The following is a 26,144-nucleotide window of genomic DNA, read 5'->3' on the forward strand; positions in this document are numbered from 1 at the left end:
TGTTTGGATGTGCTCTGTTTGACTGAAACCTGGCTTAAACAGAAGAATATATTCGTTTAAATGAATCTTCTCCCCCAGGTTATTGTAATAAACATGAGCCTCATCTGAAGGGTCAAGGAGGAGGAGTTGCTACAATTTACAGTGAAGTTTTTGGTGTTACTCAGAGGACAGGATATAGATTTAAGTCTTTTGAACTAATAATGCTTAATGTGACACCGTCAGATATAGAAATAAATAAAAAAAAACTTTTCTTTTACCCTCGCTACAGTATATAGATCACCCGGGCCTTATTCTGATTTCCTTGGTGAATTTGCAAATTTTTTATCAGATCTTGTAGATCAGTCACTGTAGACAGAGCTTTAATTGCTGGTGACTTCAACATTCACATAGATAATGAAAATGACACATTGGGATTAGCATTTATCGATATTCTCAACTCTCTTGGAGTCAAACAAAATGTAACAGGACCAACTCATCGCCATAATCATACACTAGATTTAATTCTGTCATATTGAGTTGATGTTGATAATATAGAAATTCTGCCACAGAGCGATGACATCTCGGATCATTACCTCGTCTCTTGTATGCTGCGATCAGCTAACGTTACTCAATCTACACCACGCTATCATTCAGGTAGAACTATTCTTTCGACCACTGAAGATAGCTTCACTAATAATCTTCCAGATCTATCTTATACACTCAGTAAACCCCAAAGCCTAGAAGAACTTGATGAAATAACAGAAAATATAAATACAGTCATCTCTAGCACTTTTGATAGTGTCGCCCCCCTTCGATTAAAGAAAATGAAAGAAAAAAGCCCTTGTACAATGATCACACTCATGCTCTCAAGAGAGCAGCTCGGAAAATGGAGCGCAAGTGGAAGAATACAAAATTAGAGGTATTTCGCAGTGCATGGAAGGATAGTGTCTGTAGCTACAGACAGGCACTAAAAGTTGCCAGGTCAGCATATATTAGCAAACTCATAGAAAATACCCACAACAGTCCTAGGTGTTTATACAGTACTGTGGCTAAATTGGTAAGGAATAAAGCATCGACTGAACCAGATGTTCCATCACAGCACAATAGTAATGATGTCATGAATTTCTTTACTAATAAAATTGAAATCATCAGAAATAAAATAGGAATTATACAATCGTCTGTCACAGTACCTCAGAAAACAGTGTCTCGTAATTTTCCTCACGTGCATCTTCAATCCTTCGCTGTCATAGGTCATGAAGAGCTAACAAAACTTATCAAAACATCAAAAGCCACAACATTTGTTAGATCCAGTACCGACCAAGCTCTTAAAAGAGGTATTCCCTGTAATCTCAGAACCTCTTCTTAATATTATTAACTCCTCGCTATTAACAGGCCAGAATTTTGCGATCGTAATGAACGTGATGGAATATAGCATGGTAGAAGGTCACTTAATTACTGTGGAGCTAGGCCATTCAAAGCTTTGTACATAGTTAACAGAATTTTAAAATTAATACGAAATTTAACAGGTAGCTAATGTAACGATGATAAAATGGGGCTAATATGATCATATTTCTTGGTTCTAGTCAACACTCTGGCTGCTGCATTTTGAACCAATTTAAGTTTATTTATTGATCTTGCTGGACATCCTCCCAGTAATGCATTACAATAATTTAATCTTGAGGTTATAAACGCATGAATTAGTTTTTCGGCATCAGCAACAGAGAGCATGTGTCATAATTTAGCAATATTTCTTAGGTGGAAGAATGCTGTTCTACAAACATTGGTAATCAAAGGGCAGATTGGTATCAAATATAACACCTAAGTTCTTCGCTGTTGAAGATGATGTAACAGTACATCCATCGAGAGTCAAATTATATTTTAGCGGCTTATTTTTAGAGGTTTTTGGTCCAATAATTAGTACCTCTGTTTTGTCGGAATTGAGTAGAAGGAAATTTCTGGTCATCCAGTCTTTTAATTCATTGATACACTCTGCTAATTTGGAGAATTGTGAAATCTCATCAGGTTTTGAAGAAATATAAAGTTGGGTATTGTCGGCATAACAGTGGAAACATATTCCACGATTCCTGATAATATCTCCCAGGGGAAGCATATACAAGGAGAAAAGCAAAGGCCCTAAAACTGATCCCTGTGGCACTCCATACTTAACTTTTGTTTGGTTTAACAATTCCTCATTTTCATAGACAAAGTGGTAGTGGTCTTCTAAATAGGACCTAAACCATGCTAATGCAACTCCACAAATGACAACATAATTCTCCAGCCTATTCAAGAGAATGTTATGATCTATCATGTTGAATGCAGCACTAAGATCTAAAAGCACTAGAAGTGAAATGCAGCCGCGATCAGATGATAAGAGCAAGTCATTTGTAACTCTGATAAGTGCAGTCTCTGTACTGTGATGAGGCCTAAATCCTGACTGAAATTGTTCATATATACTATTTCTCTGTAGAAATGAACATATTTGTGATGATACTACCTTTTCTAGTATTTTCGACATAAACGGGAGATTTGAAATTGGTCTATAATTTGCCAATTCTCCAGGATCAAGCTGTGGCTTCTTAATAAGCGGTTTGATAACTGCCATTTTAAAGTTTCTTGGGACATGTCCTAAGGATAGTTCCTAGAATATCAAAATCCACAAAAGGAGGTAGATCTTTTTCATACTTGGCTCCTAAACTATGGAATAGTTTCCCTAACACAGTTTGAGATGCAGACACACTCACTCAGTTTAAGTCTAGACTAAAGACTCATCTATTTAGCCAGGCATACACCTAATTTATCCCTCAACTCATAGTTATGCTGCTAGTTAGGTCTGCCGGAACCAGAAACAATGATCATGTTCTATAACTCTGCAGTAAATTGAATGGCATCTATGTTAATATTATTTTATTTGTTTCAACCTCAACCTCGGGACTCCTATCCTGAGGTCACCAGAACCGGCCAGATCCAGCTCCGTTCCAGCTTGGTGTTGGACTCCACTTCTACATGTCACTGTGTGATGATGACTAATAGCAGCCGGTGCCAGCCAAACATCACTTCAGTCTATTATGATGGACTTCAGAGGATGAACTGATGCCAACTCCAACCATAAGACATGGGATACTTCATATGCCATTGCCTGAACCATGGGCTTAGGATAGACCTCACCGAAATTACCGGCCAGGTTGAACTGCAATGCACCTAACTGATCTCTGCCTACATCACCTCGGTCTAATGATGGAATACACTCTTGAAATGGAATACATAGACTATCATTTAATTGCCAAAAAAGCCTTCATCAGCCAACTAACAAGGACAATGCATCTATGAGAACTTCTGCAGTTAATACAGGATGAACTTCAAAGACATTAGTCATTAATCTTACAGTTCTTACAAAATCTTTGTTTTAAACACTGACCCTTAACACTTACTAAGTTTAATAATTTTAAACCATGACTTGCACTATACATAAGTAATATTAGCATTATATTCATGATGTTAGCCAGATGGGAACTAGCACCCACAGTGAGTCTGGTTTCTCCCAAGGTTATATTTCTCCATTAACCAACGTCTTATGGAGTTTTGTGTGCCTTGCCACAGTTGCCTTTGGCTTGCTCACTGGGGTTATAAATACAATTATTATTTAATTACTTATTTTTAAACAATTCACAATCGTATTTTATTAAACTACACAATGATGACTCTAAGACATAGATATTACAGTTTTATCTTCTGTTAATGCCTGATCTTCTGTAAAGCTGCTTTGAAACGATGTGTGTTGTGAAAGGCGCTATACAAATAAATATGACTTGACTTGACTTGACAAAACAGCCACATCTATGGCAAGTGCTACAGGAAGCGTGGGGTCAAATGTCACCTGAGTATCTGGACAAACTGACAGCTAGAATGTCAAGGATCTGCAAAGCTGTCATTGCTGCACGTGGATGATTTTTTGATGAGAACTCTTTGAAGTAGTTTCTTTTTTTTCAAATTGTAATAGTAATTTTTCACCTTATTAATGTCCTGACTATACATTGTGATCAGCTGAATGCCAGTTTGTTGAATCTTTCCATAAGAGCAAAATCTGTACATTATTCCAAACTTTACTTGAGTAACTTTTTGGGAATTTTTTTTTTTTTACTTTTAGAGTAGGTTTAAAAGTGGGTACTTTTTACTCTCACTCATTTTACTTCTTTACAATGGGCGGTGTTCCTGTCGTTACATTACTGGGTTTAATTTGAGTTAATGTGTAATTTATTGAGAGACTACTGAATGGGACTTCTACGACAGCGGAAGTTCACAGCTGCGCATACTGTCACAAACTGTCACTCAAGCCGAGTCCATCACTGCTGCAGCATCAAGCTCATCTAACTAAGTGAAACACTTTCTTCACTCTGCACAGAGAAAAAAGAATAGTTTCGTCAAGCAATGCCTTCATTTAACACCAAGACAAGCTGATATTTCAAGATTAAAATCTCAGCTTCAACTTAAGGCAGCACATCGAGGTAAATTGTGGCTCTAATGCTAACGTGGGCTTTTCTGTGTAATGTTTCGAACTGTTGTCTTCTGGCTGGCACTACAGAGCACTGAGCACCAGAACCATCAGGCACAGGAACAGTTTTTTTCCCTCAAGCCATCCACCTCATGAATAGTTAAAACTGCCCCCAAATACTTTCCTTTTGTCAACACAACCATGTGCTATATTCAATCCATCCATTCCTACTTATATCCATATTTCATTTATATTCTTTAACATATTCTACCTCTTCTTCAAATCATTACATCACCTGCACATAACTGAATATAAAATATTTGAATAACATTATTGCTCTATTGTATATTTCTCTTTTTTTATCTGTTATATCTTATTTATTTATTTTTATGTCACTATATGTATATATGGTTGCATTCTCTTTGCACTGAAAGCTCCTGTCACCATGACAAATTCCTTGTGTGTGTAAGCATACTTGGCAACAAAGCTCATTCTGATTCTGATTCTGATTAAATGTATCGGTACCTCGTAACAATAAGGTTGTGTCGTGTGAATACATTAACATCACACAATTAATTAACATGAAAAATGAAATAATGGTATATGTCAATTTCTACATACACTAATACAATTTAACCTTAAAAATGAGTAATGTAATATTATTAAGAACTAACATGAACTAACAATGAATAATATTGTATGTAGAATTTAACATTAGCCAAGAATTCCAAGATGAACAAATGCCTGAAAAATATTCACTGTTATTTCTTGAAACCTAATTTGGAATGTAATGCATGTGACATGTGCATGTGTTAACATATAACCTTAACATAAAGTGTAGAATTAAATCATAAACCCCAAAAACAACATTTGGTATTTTAAAAGCTGAGATCCAAAGTTAAATGAGCCAGTGTGTAAAAGAGCAGAGCAAACTAAATTCCTGAATGGATTCAGATTTCTGCAGCAAAAATAAGACAGAAGCTAGGGTGGTGTGTGTGTGTGTGTGTGTGTGTGTATATATATGTGTGTGTGTATGCGCACAAGGGTCACTAAAGAAGATAGAGAAGGATCAATTTCCCTTGACTCAAGGTCCTTGTACTGACTCTTAAGGGCTGAATTGCTTTTTAAACTACTCTCCATAAAGCTGTGGACACATCATTGGCATTGCAGAGCTTGTTTTAGGCTTAATCTCTAGCTATCATCTGCTGACACAGGGCCAAAAGTCTGCGGCAGTCCCCGCATCCCATAATTCACTGCTGCTGATAATGCTCCAGGAATATGTTGCCCTTGTACACTAATCCAGAACCAGCACGAATCATAAGACTTGAAATTGGAACCTGTTAAACCATTTGAAAACAGGTATTTTGGCCTGATGGCATGTCATTTGTGGATCCACAATAAAAAAATATTACCAAATCAAATTTGCATGGTGGCGATATCTGTCAAACATTTTTATCTCGTTGTTCAGAGATAAGGGGTTGTCGGATAAGGGAAGACAATTATAAAGGGTTTTTGATAGGCTATCTGTCATCAATGATAGATTTCATAGATATAATGTCATCTGACATTGACTTGATTATAGAGGATAAAGGGACTATTCATTTTATAGCACAAAAGAAAAGGACAAGAATAAATATCTACACTTAATGGAATATACCGGCTTCAATACAAGTTAAGCTCAATCGACAGCATTTGTGGCATAATTTATGGCAAAATTACCACAAAAATATATATATTTTTAAAGTAATTAAGCCTAAAGGAGGGACGAGTCAAAATACATTTTTGTGGTAATCAATATTGTGCAACAAATGCTGTTGATTGCTATTCTTCTGATAATCTTCATTTGTGTTCTGCAGAAGAAAGAAAGTCATATACTTCTTGGCTGGCATGAGGGTGAGTAAATGATGGGAGAATTTTCATTTTTGGGTAAACTTTTCCTTTAAGCCTTGTTCACAATCAGTACGTTAAAATGTGCAGTTATAATCAAGCTACAGCGAGTTTCTGCGAAGTCGAGCAACTGTCTTCATCTGTCTGTCCAAGTATGCATGACAAAATGCATGATCGATAATTGAAAAGTAACACATAAGTGGAAGAAATGGCGGTTATACACGTTGCGCATCAACTCTGTCTTTTAAAGCATGCGCACAACGGCAAGGCCAATTGTGGTTCGATTAATGTGTAAACATGCTGGATGAAGCTAAGCCAAAATCGGATTACCTATATGCTAGTTTAGAATTTGCAAAAATTGTTTACATAAAATTTAAAAAGACAAATTATTTGTTTAGTATGACTGAAATTGCACTTTTAAAGTGCAAGTAAACGTACTGACTAAAAGCTTCTTGCAGTAACACAGCAACCAGAAGTCATTCTTTTTAATGAGAGTTGCTGATTTCTGGCAACATGAGTAACAGCAACCATCGGAAATGTGATGTGGCGACATAGTTGAGAAAAGTTCCATATAATGCAAATGAGGTGTGACGCTGTTCAGCAACTAGACATTGAAGTTCACATCTCCTGTATGATACTGGAGATGAGTGTTATAGTCAGCTATTTCACTGTTATGTATGTTTTATGCACATATAGTATATAATATAAAAAATACATGCTTGGAAAATCATGTCAGAAACTGCAGGAATGATCTCAGGGGGACACATTATAAATCTTATTGGCTTGGCTCATGACTATTGATTTGATATTATTGATATTAACATGATTTTGATTCATGCAATGATAATCATTCATTTTGTTCATGATATGAAGCATTATGAATGCAAATATGAATACACTCTCACAGACAGCAACCCTAAATTTGGTTTCAAGTCATGGTCAAGTTTGCAAGCAGTGTCCCTCTCAAATACTGTTATTTACTCATTAAGCTCATGGATAGATACCAGGCTGAAAGGACACATACAAACTTTATCTGTGTATCTGACACTGTTTTCACACCTAGCTGCTCTCATCAGTGATGCTGTGGACTGGGCGGCGCTCAGGCTATGAACAGATGGCTGCTATGGAGTGGGTCAGAAATTAGTTGCATTGTCCCCAGCGACCTGGCACCTGAAAGCATCAGCACCATGGCAACACTGCTGTCCAATAAAAGAGCGCTTGCTGAAATTCTGAATAAGGTGACTACAGTATAAGGTACAAAGGACAGCGAAGGTGTCATTAACAAATATTACAGTATTTGGACACTTGAGCCCCACTTTCATTGCATTAGATAATACATGAAAGCAAATGACATCTGCAAACAAAATAATACAACAGCTTTTGGATGTATGTCAGTTCCCCTCAAGCTCATACTCAAGTGTGCTAGCAGAGTAACCACAGGTGTAGTTGATAACATCAACTATGGACATGTTAAGCTTACATGTGACAACCAGAAAGGGTCCAAAAAGTTTTGTCTTCATTTTGAGCAGAAAATCATTTCAATCATGTGAACTTTTCATTTAATCATTTAAAACATATTTTTTTCTTTTTGAGAAATATTTTGCTTGACACTTGATTTGATATGTTGTTATCTATTGATATGTATATCTACTATATTTGATATAGTGTTCAAATACTTTTAGAACCACTTTATAACTGTGAGTTAACCCCAAACCTGAAAAATTAAACTATTCTCTAGTATGTGTAATTGTTTTTCCAGTCTCTCTGACAGGAAAGAGGCCAATTATTCAGAGGCATATGTTACACTCGCACAAAAAGGTCTTAAGACACGCAGTCAAAAAGTGTGTCTGCTCCGCACTTCACTACAATTACAGCAGTCAGTGAGAATGACATTATTTGTTCCTACGGCCTATTTCAGCTGCTCTGGCCAACTGCACACAGCTGTTGCCAACTACTTTCCAATACCTCAGCAAGCACTGCCATCATTCAGCTTTCCACAGGGCAACTTAGTAATGCCAGGGACTGAGGTAAATAGATTGAGAGAAGGAGAAATGGAGAGAAAATATGATAGGGATTTCATTAATGGGCAGATCACACCGTAAAAAGTGAACATGTGCAGATGATCTATTAAAGAGATATTTCTACATAATCTGACTGTTAAAAATCATTTTTATTTAGGGTTGCACAATTACAAAAGAAATCTAAATCGTAGATTATTTCCCTTGATATTGTAACTGCAATTATTAATTACAGTTAATAGAATTTACATTTAAAAAAAAACTGTATATAGAAAATTCAGACAGGTTTGGAATATACCTAAAAGGAATTCTGTAACACACTTTTCACAGTTAGTTAATTGCAGCAGCCATAATTGAGATCTTGATTATATTTTCAATTAATTGTGCAGCCATACTTTCATTGGTGTAACCCGATGTAGTCAGGTTGATTCAGTTATATCCCTGTTGAAAAACAGCTAAATCCAGTGTTTGCTTGTCTCCCAGCCTGTTCATACTGGACAGTTAGCAGCAGTTTTGGGCACTTTCCAGGTGGACACCATCTTAAACCAGCTAAGGCCACCTTAAATCAGTTGAAGTAATAGTTCACCCAAAAATGAAAATTCTCTCATCATTTACGAACCCTCATGCCATCCCAGATGTGTATGACTTTCTTTCTTCTGCAGAACACAAAAAAATTTTTTTAGAAGAATATTTCAGCAGAACAGATCAATATTTAAGTCTGACCAGAAGGTGGCGATATGCACAAAAATGTGAATCGCCAAAAACAAAAGTGAAAGTGGAGATTTATAGTAAAAAAGTACTTAAATACTTATCTGTTTCTCACCCACATCTATCATATTGCTTCTGAAGATATAGACCGATCAGCCACAACACTAAAAACACTTGCCTAATATTGCGTAAGTCCCCCTCTTTCTGCCAAAACAGCACCAACCCACATCTCAGAATAGCATTCTGAGATGCTATTCTTCTCACCACAATTGTACAGATCTGTTATCTGAGTTACCGTAGACTTTGTTAGTTTGAACCAGTCTGGCCATTCTCTGCTGACCTCTCTCATCAACAAGGCATTTCCATCCACAGAACTGCTGATCACTGGATTTTTTTGTTTTTGTTTTGTTTTTAGCACCATTCGAGTAAATTCTAGAGACTGGTATGTGTGAAAATCCCAGGAGATCAGTAGTTACAGAAATACTTAAACCAGCCCATCTGGCACCAACAATCATGCCACGCTCCAAATCACTGAGATCCCATTATTTCCCAATTCTGATGGTTGATTTGAACATTAACTGAAGCTCCTGACCCGTATCTGCATGATTTTATGCACTGCACTGCTGCCACATGATTGGCTGATTAGATAATCGCATGGATGATTGTTGGTGTCAGACAGGCTGGTTTGAGTATTTCTGTAACTGCAGATCTCCTGTGATTTTCACACACAACAGTCTCTAGAATTATTCCGAATGGTGCCAAAAACAAAAAACATCCAGTGAGCAGCAGTTCCACGGATGGAAACGCCTTGTTGATGAGAGAGGTCAACAGAGAATGGCCAGACTGGTTCAAACTGACAAAGTCTACGGTAACTCAGATAACCGCTCTGTACAATTGTGGTGAGAAGAATATCATCTCAGAATGCTATTCTGATATGCGGGTTGGCGCTGTTTTGGCGGCATGAGGGGGACCTACACAATATTAGGCAGGTGGTTTTAATGTTGTGGCTGATCAGTGTATATTAAACCACTGGAGCCTTATGGATTATTTTAATGCTGCCATTATGTGCTTTTTGGTGCTTCAAAGTTCTGGCCACTATTCACTTGCATTGTGAGGACCTACAGAGAAGAAATATTCTTCTAAAAATCTTCATTTGTGTTCTCAAGTCAAGTCATTTTTATTTGTATACCACTTTTCACAACACATCGTTTCAAAGCTTTACAGAAAATCATGCTTTAACAGAAAATGAAACTGTAATATCTATAACGTCTTAGAGTCATCACTGTGTAATTGTAAATTGTGTATAAAAATAAATAATTAAATAGCTAAATAATAACTGTATTTATAACCCCAGTGAGCAAGCCGAAGGCGACTGTGGCAAGGCACACAAAACTCCATAAGATGTTTGTTAATGGAGAAAAATAACCTTGGGAGAAACCAGACTCACTGGTTCCCCTCTTGCTAAACAGCATGAATATAATGCCAATATTAGTTAATTGTGTGCAGTGCAAGTCATGGTTTAAAATTAGTAAATAAACTAAGTGTTGAGGGCGAGTGTTTAAACAAAGATTTTGTAAGAACTGTAAGATTAATGACTAATGTCTTTGAAGTCCATCCTGGATTAACTGCAGAAGTTCACATAGATATATTATGCTTTGTTAGTTGGCTGATGAAGGGTTTTGTTGGCAATTAAATGATAGTATTCCATTTCAAGAGTGTAGTCCATCAAGAAACAAAGCAGAAGAAAGAAAGTCATACTAGAACTCTTAAAAAGAACTCAGAAAAAGACCAATCTCTTAAATTTTCTAAAAAAGGTGCAGTTGAAACATGTTTATAAATTAGTGCTGAAGGAGTTCCTGGCTCTTTTGAAACCAAAGATGTAGGCTACTATGTAAAGTTACTCTAACCTCACAACTCAGAACCTCTCACCAGTACAACCAGAACATTTATTAATAGTACAGGTGCACAATATATAGGTGACCTATATTTATTAGCTGATAACTAGGAAAATGAAATCATTATTATCAATAAAATTTTATTTACAAATATGTATAGCAGAAAAATTACAGACAATAATTTATTCTGGTATATTTGCTTGCACCATTGTTTTGTTGTTGTTGTTTCATAATATGCACGCAATACCCAACCAGTTTCATGTGGAACAAAAGTTTCATGTAAACAATATAAAATAATATTGCACCTTTAAAGTATAATATACCGTATATCCATTCCAGAAAAAAAGGAACTGAACAGCTGCAGGCCTATGAGTTGTAACATTCAATTGCCGACATCTAAGATCAAACAGCTCTCGCACCCTTGGCAGAAGAAGCCATACACTGTCTCACAACCACATGCATGCTTTTATACACATAGAAAGACAATTCAAGTAAGGCAATTTGGGTTAACCCACATCCTATGGAGGCTTGCCTGAATGCTTTGGGTTTGATTGACTGATCAGTGGCATTGTGACATCATAACCTCAGCTAGTAAACACTACAGTTATTGTCTGCATAACTTGCAGACACATTACTTACAAGTTAAAGCAGTAGCCACAACCACAGGCCACAAATAGAAAGCCAAAAAGTATATATAAATAAATCCCTAAATAAATCTCCAAGAATATATATATTAATATATAATATATACTGTAATTAATACATATTGTATATAAATCTCCAATCTCCTTCACTGCCTACCATGAGAACAACATTAAATAAAAATGTGCTTGGGATAAAATCTAAATTAACTGGTTTAATTCAATTCAAAATTCTTACTTAACATCACTGAATCAACCTGAATACATTCCACTCAAAAAATATTTTAGTCTATTTTTTTTTAAATGTACACATTTCAATTTCATATCAAATTGAATTGCACTCATCATACTAACACACTCATTCCTTAGCCCGCTGAGCGGTTATTGCTTTTGACTCTGCTCACTGCATCCGGTACCAGGTGAGCCTGTCCTCATTTACAAGACTGTTGCTAATAAACTCATTGAACTGTTTCCCTCTGCGTTTGGGACCCTCTGTCTCCCCTCACCCTCTAACATAAGGTTACATAGATGAAAGTAATGTTTATGGGTTAAATCAATTACAGCTAGATCCTTGAGGTAACAATGCAGCCTCCCACTTTTTTCACTTTATGATATCCCACAAATCCTGTATCTGCAGTTTGGAGATTGGCAGAGAAAAAAATTACATTGCTAATCTAATGAAGGGGTTGAAAAGAGAAAATTAATCCATAAATTTCCATTTTGAAATGACAAAATTGTTTTGTTTTTGTATATACATATTTTTACATTATTAGATGTTATGATGCTTTGGAAGCCAGTCTGAAACCAGTTTCCATAGAAGGTACTTTGCATACCTCTACAAATGCTGCCTTGGCAGAGAGGTTTTGCTATTAACACAGTCGGTTAAGTTTTAAGTGAATATAAACAGATGGGACACAATAAAATCAGATTTGTGTTATTATTACAATCAGATTACTGAATGTTTACTTGAATAATTGAAAAACTTCAAGCACTTACATAAGAAATACTCTACAGGTATACAATACTCTAATAATCTACAGGTGCATCATGCATGCTATTGTTTTAATTAAAATTGTTAATATTTACACTAACATTTACATTTTTAAATATGTGTGTTCAATAAGCTTACTGGTTTTTCGAAAATTGGTATTGGTTTTGACTACTATAACTTTTGGTGTCACGAAACCCTAAACTGCACTTCAATAAGTGTGTTCAATAGCTTATTAATTTTTGCTGTGGTATCAAGGATTGGTATTAGTATCGACTGACTCTAGACTGCATTTAGTTCTGCCTCACCAGTCAGAGGAACTACTAACGTCTTTGTTGTTTCACAAAATACCACATCCATTCCAGCAAGCATTAAATAACTACATTAGGCACCCACATCTGTGTAGAGGAGTTAGCATAGAGGCTGCAAAGTCAGCGATACATGTTCTCCGGAGGAGACAGTCTGGCCTGATGCTGTGAAAGCAATAAAATGCTCTTCACAATCCTCAGTTAAATTCAAAGAGCATGGCCCCGGCTCACAAATATCATTCTCACAGCTCATTTGTGAGTCAGCGCCAAGTTTGTTTTCCAGCAGGTCTCTGCCAGTAAGACGGACTGCTTCACTTCACTCTGAACAAAGAATTATGGGATAGTTGAGTTCAGAGCAGTAGCTACAAAAACCTCTAATCAAATTTAGCTTACTAACTAAAAGTGTGTGCTACAGTTGGCACATTTTACGTTTACAAAACACTAAACACATAGAGCAACTGAATTACATAATTGTAGTACCATAAGCCTCTCTGTTTAGCAAATAAAATTCATTTTATTCCATAAAATCCATTATCATTATAGCCTATCAAATTATGGTTACAAGAGAAAGCCTCAGTTCGTGACTAATAATTCCCATGCTGGCCTAATACTGAAAACTAAAATGTCATAAATATGGAACTTACTCTTGTGTCCTTCGAAAGCACTTAACTATGGTAAAGCAGAAATGAACGGCACTAGCAGATAGAATGGAGCAGAACGGCAAAACGTTGCTCATTTTCTCACAAAAGCTCATTAAACAGCAACAGATGTACATACTCAACTATGACATACCATAATTATGCCACAGACTGGTGGCCTGGATGTGATAGCTGCAATATTTGTCTCTCTAGAAATGTGTTGTAATCCCTAGGACAGGAACAAATAAGGCCCTTTCCCACCTACAGTCCTGGTACTTTTCCCTTAACTTTCTAGATGAGAACTCTTATGAGGAACAGGACACCCGAGGAGACTTTTCCCCTGTTGCAATGGCATTCATAAAGTAACATCCGTAGTGGCGTCATCTAGTATTGACCATTTTTATTCGGACATTATTTGCATGCGTGTTTCAATAGCAACAACAACAATATCAACAACACTGACGGAGGACACCGGTATCGGAGCTACACTTTTGTTTGTTTAAGGCTGTTTTATACAAACTTTGGCTGCATCGGAAAATGAAGGCAGCTGCCTTATCAGTTAATGGTTTAATCAACAGTGTTTTTGGATGAATGTAACCCTCTGAACAGTTTAAAAGGCACCTTATTTCATCCTACCTTCATCCATCCTTATACAGCCTCCGAAGGCAGCATTTTCCAGTTTTCGGATGCAGCTTGTGTCTTCAGGTTACAGTTTAAACTGGACACGTGAGGTGTATGTGTGTTGTTACGTGCTGCAGCCGGAGAGATGAGACGAGGTGGCGAAATCACGCTTTAACCATGCAGCACACACTGAACTCAATGGACAACATGTTGAAAATGCACTATAAACCTATTCATCAACATGATCTTTTACATTAAAGGATTTTATGAATCAACATAAATTACTATACTGAAATATTCATTTACTTAAAAAAAGAGTCTTGATGCAATTTGACCACGCAGTGACAGGCACACAATATTTCCCTAATGTAAACTAGATTTAATGACGGTTTAGTGTACAATAAAGTTCAATTACCCACTCTTGATAAACATCTGATTATTTATATCCATCATCCCAGGAAAAAGTCGATGTAGTAATCCAGAAATCACTTTATTTTCTGTATAGTCACACAGTACAAATGCGATAAACTCAAAGCGTGTCTCCCCATGAAGTCACACACATATGAAACGGGTGATTCTCTTTTAATACTTTGTTTGTTATGTTATTTCTGTTAAGGGAATTGTAAAGTTAGCGCAGACCTCTCAGTAGCAAGCTAGCAGCTAGTTTGTTTACTAAGGATGGCTGTGGAGCTCCTCTCCTTTCTCAATGAAGGGTTTTGTCCAATCACAGGCTGCAGCACCTCCCACAGTTCCTATACGCCCCCAAAAGTATCTATCCCCGGAGTAAGAGCTAGAAAATGTCCCCTAAATCGGCTTTGAGGAACTATAGTTCCTTAGGTGCGAAATCGACGAAAAGCACTAATCCCAGGGAAAAGTACCCTAAAATGGGCTTTAGTACCACCAGTGGTAAAGGCCCTATAGTTGTCATTATCGATATATATATATATATATATATACTGTAACAATGTCGATAATAAAAATTCAATATGCAGCTTTCAGTTTCAGTCAGACACTCTCCAATGAAAATGTCAGAGCCCAAACAATATAGTAGATAGTAGAGGTAGACAGTTATATTGGTTTTACCAATTAATCGATGTCGACAGGCGCTGGAGGAGTCTTTCGTTAGAACTGCTTTTTCTACATCATAACAGCGGCCTCTAGAGGTTAAATAAAAACAATCATGTAGGGATTTCCTGTATCTTTCATCATTGACAATATTCATTCCTTTATCCTCACTTCAATGCATATTTTTGTTATTTTTATTCGATAATTAAGTGTTCTAAAATCAAACAAGGGCATGCAAAGAATGCCCCATCAGCACATCAATTACATCTTTAAATCTTCTGAATAATAATTAACCTTATTTCTCATTAAACCTCATCTGGTGATATGCATATATAGAGTATATACCGTGTGTATATACATATATATATATATATAAATATACATGGCTGGGGAGTAACGGAATACATGTAATGGATTACGTATTTAAAATACAAAATATAAGTAACTGTATTCCACTACAGTTACAATTTAAATCATTGGTAATTAGAATACAGTTACATTCAAAAAGTATTTTGATTACTGAAGAGATTACTTTGCATTTTATTGTCATTTGTTTCATTTAATATTTAGTCCTTTCAGATGGAAAATATTTATACATATAAATGATACAATCCAAAGTGCATTTGAACAGCAGTGAAACACTTTCTTATGATGTTACATTCATACGAGCAGACAGAGAAGAAAGTTTGAAGTAAGTTTGGAGCACAAGAAATAGAAATAAACCTTGTGTAAATTGTCAGCTTTACGCTAAGCTAAAATGCTATTTCTAGCCATTTTACATGCACATGTTACCAGACACGATCATATTTTTTTATCAAGAAGATTCACGTTAGATCATAATTTCTTTTTTTCTAGTAAGACCTTTGATATTAGGGCAAAATTCTTGATAATAATATAATTTTTGTATTGTTTTCCTGTAAAAATATCTAAAAATCCTTAAAACAAGATCAATTTGATTTATCTTGTTTTAGAAACAACACTGCATAAGATATTTAGGTTTTTCAGAGAATGTATTTTTAACATGTGTATTTTGTCTTACTGTACTGGCAGAGTTTTTATTGTCAAAACAAGTGAAAAAAATCTACCAGTGCTGAAGAAGTAATCCAAAGTATTTAGATTACGTTACTGACCTTGAGTAATCTAACGGAATACGTTACAAATTACATTTTACAGCATGCATTCTGTAATTTGTAGTGGAATACATTTCAAAAGTAACCCTTCCAACCCTGTATATATATATATATATATATATATATATATATATATATATATATATATATATACACTGTATGTAGGCTATAAAAAGCTTAATTTGGTAAATACTTAAATATAGAACACTGCAATAGAGCCAAGTCTCTGTCATTTCAAAAGAAGTCCCCGTTGTGTTTCTGGCTTGTTTATAGTTAAAGGGATAGTTCACCCAAAAATGAAATTCTCTCATTATTTACTCACCCTCATTAAATCCCAGGTGTGTATGAATTTCTTTCTTTCTTCACCAGAACACATTTTAAGAAAAATATCTTAGCTCAGAAGGTCCTTAAAATGCAAGTGAATGGAGATTTCGCTTTTAAGCTCCAGAAATCACATACAGTCAGCATAAATGTCATCGATACGACTCCAGCGGTTAAATTAATGTCTTCTAAAGCGGCATGATTGCTTTTGGTGCAAAAAAGATAAATATTTAAGTACTTTTTAACTATAATACACAGCTTCCATTAGGCTTCATGAGAGGGTGGAGATCATGTGGTCTCTTGTGTGACGTATTCACGTTGCCATGATACCGACGTAATCTCACATTCTCCACTCAGATGAAACATTCAGGGTAAGCACACAAACGCACTATTGTGAGTAAAGAAACAGAGTCTGAAAACTCCTTTCACCATAATAAGACAGCCATAATTTCCTCTCTTATGCATACAAGCGTGAAATCGCTTGTCAAAACCTCAGAGATTCCAAACTGGTTCAAGCAAGATGCACCGACACTGTGACATCATGCATAAAAATGCAGCTTCAAACATGTAAACTTACTCCACAGACTTTTGAATATGTGTAAGCAAACATCTACAATGATGTTAGTGATTCTTCAAATGTTGTTTATTTATTTTTAAAATGCCTGACGTATAAAAAGTGATGTTTTGTGAAAGCCACCTGCTTCGACCAATGATTTGTTGATACTTTGCATGCTCTGAGCATTTTAAGTTTTTGCTCTTTATTGTATTTGTAAACTCAAGAAGCACACATTCTCACCATGATTGTCGTTTTCAGTGCTGTCCATTCGGGCTATCTCAGAGTGGTGGGCCTGTTTGGCTGTGCGCCCCTTGGACATGCCCAAGGACGGCTTCCCCACTCGGGCACTGCTGGAGGTGTCCATGCCTGTTTAGGACACAAACAGGTCAGGCCAAAGGAAAGCATATTATCAGCATACAAACCAAATAAACACAAAGATGCTACCACTATATTTGGGTGATTGCAAGTATCATCTGAGACAGTACAGTATACAGACATAATGGCTTACTTATTATGCATTTTGGTTGCCTGATTGCGTGGGGCGAAAATGAATATTACAGCTTTTCAGCATGTCCCAAGCCAGATTATAGAAACTTCATTAATGAAATCTCATCATTTCATCAAAATGAATGCTCAAAGTAAATCTAGCTATCTATCTATCTGATTGTGTCTGTCTGTCCGTCCATTTGTCCAATCTATCTTGTTTTTTACAGTAATAACATTTAATTGAATATTTGTATTCGTAATATTCTATAATCTTATTACTACACATCTGTTAATTCTTGTAAGAGCACTTTTAACTTGACGATTGCAATGATATAAAAAATTATTAAGTAATATTATATAATGTAATACAAATTATAGTCAGATTTCCAAACTCCTTCCACCATGAGAATTCTTTCTGAAATTATTTTTTCCATGGTCATCAATCCAGAAGAGAAATGGGCAGTTCATGGTTATGAAGCCTGACAATGACTAATGAAAATAAACAGCACTGATTAGAGTGTGATCAAACTTTCTTATTAACTTATATCAGTCATTTCAGTTCTTCATTAGACTTGGCCTACTGGGTCACCAATTTATGTCTTTTTAAATCACTATTAATTCTGTGTCCTGTTATTTGCTGAACAGTGACCAGGCATCTGGTTATACAATTTATCATGTGTCAAAAGAGGCTTAAACGGATAGTTTACCCAAACTTTTAATTCTTTCATTATTTACTCACTCTCATGGTATCCCAGGTGTGTATGACTTTCTTTCTTCAGCAGAACACATTTGAAGAAAAACAGAAAAATATCTCAGCTCAGTAGGTCCTTAAATGCAAGTGAATGGTGATTTCTCATTTGAAGCTCCAAAAATCACAACGTCACTGATAGGACTCCAGCTGTTAAATGAATGTCTTCTAATGTGACACGATCACTTTTGGTGCGAAAACAGATCAACATTTAAGTAGTTTATAACTATAATCCAACACTTCAGAAGAGCATGGTGTCCAAGTGGTCTCCCATGTGACGTACTCACGTTGCCATGGATACAGACGTAATCTCAAGTTCTTCTCTCAGTTGAGACATCCAAGATAAGCACACAAATGCACCATCATGAGTAAAGAAACAGCTAAATACAGATCTAAACCAAAACCAACAAAGCTACTGTACAGCGTTCCTCCTTCTCACTTGTAAACAGCGCTGCTCTTCGGCTGTGACGCACGTGCGCCAGTTCGCCCGTTTTTCAAAAACCAATGCCATTACGTCACATGTGCGTTCCGCTGCTGACCAGAAGCATGATTTAGAGTTAAAAAGTACTTATATATACAGGTGCATCTCAATAAATTAGAATGTTGTGGAAAAGTTCATTTATTTCAGTAATTCAACTCAAATTGTGAAACTCGTGTATTAAATAAATTCAATGCACACAGACTGAAGTAGTTTAAGTCTTTGGTTCTTTTAATTGTGATGATTTTGGCTCACATTTAACAAAAACCCACCAATTCACTATCTCAAAAAATTAGAATATGGTGACATGTCAATCAGCTAATCAACTCAAAACACCTGCAAAGTTTTCCTGAGCCTTCAAAATGGTCTCTCAGTTTGGTTCACTAGGCTACACAATCATGGGGAAGACTGCTGATCTGACAGTTGTCCAGAAGACAATCATTGACACCCTTCACAAGGAGGGTAAGCCACAAACATTCATTGCCAAAGAAGCTGGCTGTTCACAGAGTGCTGTATCCAAGCATGTTAACAGAAAGTTGAGTGGAAGGAAAAAGTGTGGAAGAAAAAGGTGCACAACCAACCAAGAGAACCGCAGCCTTACGATTGTCAAGCAAAATCAATTCAAGAATTTGGGTGAACTTCACAAGGAATGGACTGAGGCTGGGGTCAAGGCATCAAGAGCAACCACACACAGACATGTCAAGGAATTTGGCTACAGTTGTTGTATTCCTCTTGTTAAGCCACTCCTGAACCACAGACAACGTCAGAGGCGTCTTACCTGGGCTAAGGAGAAGAAGAACTGGACTGTTGCCCAGTGGTCCAAAGTCCTCTTTTCAGATGAGAGCAAGTTTTGTATTTCATTTGGAAACCAAGGTCCTAGAGTCTGGAGGAAGGGTGGAGAAGCTCATAGTCCAAGTTGCTTGAAGTCCAGTGTTAAGTTTCCACAGTCTGTGATGATTTGGGGTGCAATGTCATCTGCTGGTGTTGGTCCATTGTGTTTTTTGAAAACCAAAGTCACTGCACCCGTTTACCAAGAAATTTTGAAGCACTTCATGCTTCCTTCTGCTGACCAGCTTTTTAAAGATTCTGATTTCATTTTCCAGCAGGATTTGGCACCTGCCCACACTGCCAAAAGCACCAAAAGTTGGTTAAATGACCATGGTGTTGGTGTGCTTGACTGGCCAGCAAACTCACCAGACCTGAACCCTATAGAGAATATATGGGGTATTGTCAAGAGGAAAATGAGAAACAAGAGACCAAAAAATGCAGATGAGCTGAAGGCCACTGTCAAAGAAACCTGGGCTTCATACCACCTCAGCAGTGCCACAAACTGATCACCTCCATGCCACGCCGAATTGAGGCAGTAATTAAAGCAAAAGGAGCCCCTACCAAGTACTGAGTACATATACAGTAAATGAACATACTTTCCAGAAGGCCAACAATTCACTAAAAATGTTTTTTTTATTGGTCTTATGATGTATTCTAATTTTTTGAGATGGTGAATTGGTGGGTTTTTGTTAAATGTGAGCCAAAATTATCGCAATTAAAAGAACCAAAGACTTAAACTACTTCAGTCTGTGTGCATTGAATTTATTTAATACACGAGTTTCACAATTTGAGTTGAATTACTGAAATAAATGAACTTTTCCACGACATTCTAATTTATTGAGATGCACCTGTATATCTTTTTCACACCAAAAGCAAATTAATTTAACCGCTGGAGTCGTATCGATGACGTTTATGTAGACTGTCTGTGTTTTTTGGAGCTTCAAAAGAGAAATCACCATTCACTTGCATTTTAAGGAACTACTGAGCTAACAACTACTGTTTTTCTTCAAATGTGTTCTGCTGAAGAAAGAAAGTCATACACACCTGGGATATTATATGAGGGTGATGAGAGAATTTTCATTTTTGGGTGAACTATCCCTTTAATTAACATATTTTGTCCAGTGAATGGCATAAAAATGTCTTGGTATCAGTGGCACAAATACATTTCTGGTGAATGAGAATTGAGAGGGTTTACTCTGGCAGCAAAGGATGATCAATTGTACTATTTTTATATAAAGCTAATTAAAATGGCTAAAGACTAACCCTAACCACTATAAGAACATTTTTATATTTTTAGAATAAAAACAAAACATTATTTTCTTTGTTTATGAATAGTATTTTTCAAATAATTTTGTCAGACTTAGATCACTTTGAGACAACTTTGTTCAAAACTAGCTTCTGCAAGTATGTGTACACATACACACATGTATATACAAACACAGAGATTTTGAGTTTGTAATTTGCATGAGAGGAATATACATGTTCTTTGCCCTCATATTACTGCTTCCTGTCTGTATAACTAAGGATATGAGTGCACAGAAATTTTAGATAGTAGTATAAGCAGTATCAAATGCAGCATGAGGTAACAGCCCTTGCCTATTCTTTACTGACTAAACAAAACAAACCAATGGTAGTGCTCACAGGTCCATTTTGCCATGCTTTTAAACCACAAAATGGGATTTCTTAACACAGGACCACAGAAATGCTTTGTCCTGTGGCCCAGTGAGTCAATGCCAGTGATGCCAGTGACCCTCCCATCACCTAACCCACATAGAAGAAAGATAGATCTATAAGTGCGGAATCTCATAAGACCAAATTATTTATGGCCCAGGGAGTGAAGTTCATTTGTGAGCCAGAAGCTGGTTCCAAAAATGAAAAGTGCAATAAGATAATAGGAAACGCAGCTGGTACTAAGTGCCATGGTATTTAGGGAATTTATCACAAACACATCAAGACTTTTGAGAGGCTGTGAATGGAGTGTGCATTTACAAACAGAGAAACACACATAGGTCATTCCTGTTATGCAGTACCTTTTCAACTCTTTGACTTGAATTGTAATTTAAAAGAGTAGTTCAACCAAAACTGAAAATTCTTACATTGTTTACTCCCCCAGCCAGGAACTACACGAAGGTGAGTACAAATTTTCATTTTTGGGTGAACTACTACTTAAAGAAAGTAATTCTTACAAGGGGATACCAGATTTTCAGAAATATGCTCAGGTCAAGCTCATAAACTTTAACTTCATTAATTATAACTTGTTTATTTCCACAATGCCAGGCAAATTAGCAAGACGCCTAACAGGATGTAATCTAATAGAAAATTCAGAAAAATAAACAGCTAAGATGAAATAATGCGAGCTAAGTGTGGGACTGAGAGCAAACATGAGTTAACTAAAGTTGAATATTTATATTATATTGATTTCTGTCATTTTATTAAACAGGATGGAATGTTTTAATAGTGAGAAAAACCAACTAATACCACAAAACATGACAGAATTCAATAAATCCATTGCTAACACTTGCTACCCACCAAAAATGATGCCACTTATTAGAGGATGATGCCAGTACTGGCTTTTGCTAGTTAAAGAAATATTACAAAAGCCTAAAAGGATGGAAAGTGACATTACAGAAATTATAGAAGCAAAACGAAACAGCTGAAATATTCCTATAAGGAATATTCTGGGTTCAATACCAGTTAAGCTCAGTGGACAGCATTTCTGGCATAATGTTGATTACCACTAAATTAATTTCGACTTGTCGCTCCTTTTCTTCAAAAAAAAAAAAGCAAAAATCTGGGTTACAGTGAGACACTTAAAATGGAGGTGAATGGGGGTCAATCCGTAAACATTAAAATACTCACTGTTTCAAAATTATAGCTACAAGACAAACAACATGAGCATTCACGTAATTGTAGTATGAAAAAATTGCTTACTAATCTTTTCTATGTAAAGTTACATCCAATTTTATAACTCTGTTGCCATGAAGACGTAACATGTAAACTCTAAAACTCTAAAATGACCATAAAAATGACAATTAAACAACTTTACAGCTCAAATAATACATGAGTTTTAATAGAAGAATTAATAGGTGTTTTATAAAGTTATAAGCTTCACATTTCTGCCTTTAAACCCTCCAAAAATTGGCCCCATTCACTTCCATTGTAAGTGCCTCACTGTAACCTCGATATTTATTTATTTATTTATTTTATTTTTTAAGAAAAGGAGGGATAAATCAAAGTTATTTTTTGTGGTAATCAACATTATGAGATATTGCGATAAAAGAAAACTAATTTGATATCCTTTTTTTTTTTTTCCATCAATGATTTCATGAAGTTTTCATTGAGTTTTTATCTGATATATGAAGACATACTGTATATGATGTTATCAAACAGGTTGGAATGTTTTAGACTGAATTTGAGACAAAACTTAATGCCACAACACATCACATAATTCAATAAAATCCATTGCTAATACTCACCAAAAAAAACGATGTCACTTGCTGGAGGATGGTGTCATTAATGTACTGGCTTTTGTTAGATAAAGTAATATACTGTAACAAAAGACTAACAGGATGAAATGACACTTTAGAAACAAAAATAGAAGAAACAGCCAAAATATTCCATGATAGCCTATACATAAATTGCCTGTTTTTTTTTTGTTTTTTTTGGTTTGTTTTAGAAGTTAGTAGTGCATGGCACCTGGAGACATGGCCAAATTGTGATTCCACAAAACCAACATGAGTTCCATCTATGATTTCATAAAGAGTTTAAGATGTAATCCAGTATATTAAGACATAAATGATGGAAGACAATATACTACTGCAACTGCACAGTAGGAATGACCAAATGTGATTAAACAGTGTGTGAGTTTGTGTAACAGTTCATACATACACATCATAACATATTTATAATTCATTCTCAAATCAGTATTTTTACACCCGTTATGCATAACACACTAATGCTTTGCAAAGCAAAAGCAAACTTCTGCCTTTATTGACACTATTGACAGATTCCGACAGACGGACTTCTCGAAGGCCACACCTACCTGTAAAGCCCAATCCACCCGAAACAAGCGGGTGAGCGGGGTCACCCACGTGGGGTCGGGCTGAAGCCTTTTACTCTCGCGTCGCGCCACGCGACTTTACATGGCAATCACACCTGCGGCTAAGGGAGTCGGTCGTGTCCGACGCGGACGGATGGACGGACGGGCGGACGGGCGGGCGTCACGGTCGGTAGCCACACTCACGGCCCTAGCTGCGTGTATCCGCGGAGGTAGATGATGGAGGAGGAAGAAAAAGAAGAAGAGAGAAAGCTGATGCACACAAGCCGAACACTTTCACCTTGTTTGCAGACTCCAGTCGGTGCCCCTCTTCATTAATATGTTATCCACGCGCTCTCTCTTTAACCTCTCATTAAAAACCAACTCAAAAGCACGCGCACGAAAAATACGCAGAAACGACGCGCAAAAAAAAAAAAAAGAAAAGAAAAAGAAAAATAAGAAAGAAAGAAAATACAAGAAGCTTTCATAGGCAGTGAAGCAAAATGGCGACTTTAATACGAAGGAGGAGTAAAAAAAAAAAAATCCTTGCGCTGTTGCTAAAGGAGGCACAGGAACACGTTTAGTGCGGTAATCTCCTGGAAGAAGTGCCCGCGATGGAAAGCGGAGGGAAAGTCACAGCGTCGCGCAGTTTCGGCGCAGCCCCTTGTTTCCTTTCCTTACCTCGGGATTATGCCTTGTATTTTTTTTTGTGATACGGATATTATCTCCGCGGCCGTGTACAGTAACAGTATGGGTGCTGGGTCATGCGCGGATCCGCTGCTGCCTTTGACAGTTGTGACTACAGTCGGCAGGAAACTTGCAAACTCTCGCGTTATTATTTATGATCATTCCTTTTGATTTCGGGCCAATCATGTTGGTATTTCTTCATAATAAAGCCTCTGCCTGAATGGAACCGTTTGAAGCGGCTCGACGTCATGCCGCTCGGTTATGACGAAAAGGGTTCGGCTGCAATGTAGCATTCTGGCCGCCTTTACGCAATCAACGTTCCGAACATTATGACGTCGTTCATGTTACTTATTTTTATTTCTTTTTTTACGAAAAAATAAAATAAAATAATAATAATCTGGTGTTACCACAGTGATAAAGCATATACAACTAGCCTACATTTTATTTCTGTAATTCTATAACTTATCGTGATGTGCAACAAATTTTTGAGAACAAGTTTGAATGATACAATTTAAGAATTGAAGCAGTTACAGAATTTATGAAAGTCTTAATGACGTTTTTAAAATTCTGTTAGTTCTCTTAGTAGCTACTCTACTCATTGACTATGGGCTTGCAGTGTAATATATTCTAATTAGTTATATTTATTGCCTATTCATAAAAAATCAAATCATTTTATTGATTTGAAATATCAATGGTATTACATTTTTTTTTATCCATAGTATTGTGCTATAACACTTAGAGGAAATTCAGATTTAAAACTCAGGTCCCACTTTCTATGCGTAGCTTACGCCATGAGGCTCTTTATAATGACCTCATAGACACTTTGACCCATAAATTAATTTCTTTTCCAACTATGACGTAATGTAAGTAACCATCATTACTGCGTCCACCAGGAGGGGGAGGCAAAATACTGCATTTCTGTAGCTGTGTCTTGTTTTCTAATAGTCTCATGTCTTGGCTGTCATAGTAACTGGCTCTGTTTACTTATCCTAGATTGTTCTAGAGCATTTGTTAATTCATTCGAGTATTGATTTACTTACTAATTTAATTAAAGATTTATTATTTTTTTTTTTAATTGTAACACTTTCCCATCTCCCTTTTCTCACGTGTGTTTCACGCTCATAAAAGTGTCCACTAGAGACAGGATGGGTTTATGACAGATGATAACAGGTGATGACCACTTAAAACGTATATGTGCTATGCAGGCCTGTCCCTCAAACCAATGCAAATATATCAATCTAAATCTTCAAAACCATTTCTAGTGGATGATGAAGTTTTGTAAACTAATATATCAGATAGTCCCAGCACAATTCACCAGCTAAAACAAAGGTTAACAGTTTAGAGAAGAAAAAAAAAAAGAAGCACGTAATAGGCCAAAAACAGTGCATTAGCCTCAGTGTCAGTGACTGGTGAAGGCCAGCCTACACTAAAATGGACAGAGTTACAAAGTACTCTTGTTACATAAAAGGCATTTTATTTGGACACATTCCTCCTAACCACTGGAAATGTGTTTGCAGTCTAGCTGTATTTTACGTGCTGAAATGAAGCACAGCAAGGGAAGAAGGCTGTGCGACACACTGCTTCATCTCAGATTTAGTCTGCATTGAAATTCAACAATAACAGAAGACATGGAGAGA

General features: G+C 36.4%; 1 protein-coding gene across 4 annotated transcripts in view; it reads right to left on the bottom strand.

Moving 5' to 3' along the window:
* The window catches only part of LOC127419229 (zinc finger protein 512B-like), a 103,259-nt gene extending 77,411 nt beyond the window's left edge, over positions 1-25,848 (bottom strand). The window contains exons 1-3 of one of the 4 annotated variants that reach the window (XM_051660465.1): positions 23,827-25,570; positions 23,261-23,345; positions 17,485-17,610 (exon numbers count right to left, since the gene is read on the bottom strand). In XM_051660465.1, the coding sequence (XP_051516425.1) occupies positions 17,485-17,608 (124 nt within the window). In that variant the 5' untranslated portion in view covers positions 17,609-17,610; positions 23,261-23,345; positions 23,827-25,570. Of the gene's footprint in view, positions 1-17,484; positions 17,611-23,260; positions 23,763-23,826 lie in introns of those variants that run through there. The other 3 variants (XM_051660467.1, XM_051660464.1, XM_051660466.1) reach the window with 3 other exon arrangements.
* Positions 25,849-26,144: the final 296 nt, after the last annotated feature.

Source organism: Myxocyprinus asiaticus, chromosome 28, assembly GCF_019703515.2.
Source record: "Myxocyprinus asiaticus isolate MX2 ecotype Aquarium Trade chromosome 28, UBuf_Myxa_2, whole genome shotgun sequence".
In the NCBI taxonomy this organism is placed as follows: Eukaryota; Metazoa; Chordata; class Actinopteri; order Cypriniformes; family Catostomidae; genus Myxocyprinus; species Myxocyprinus asiaticus.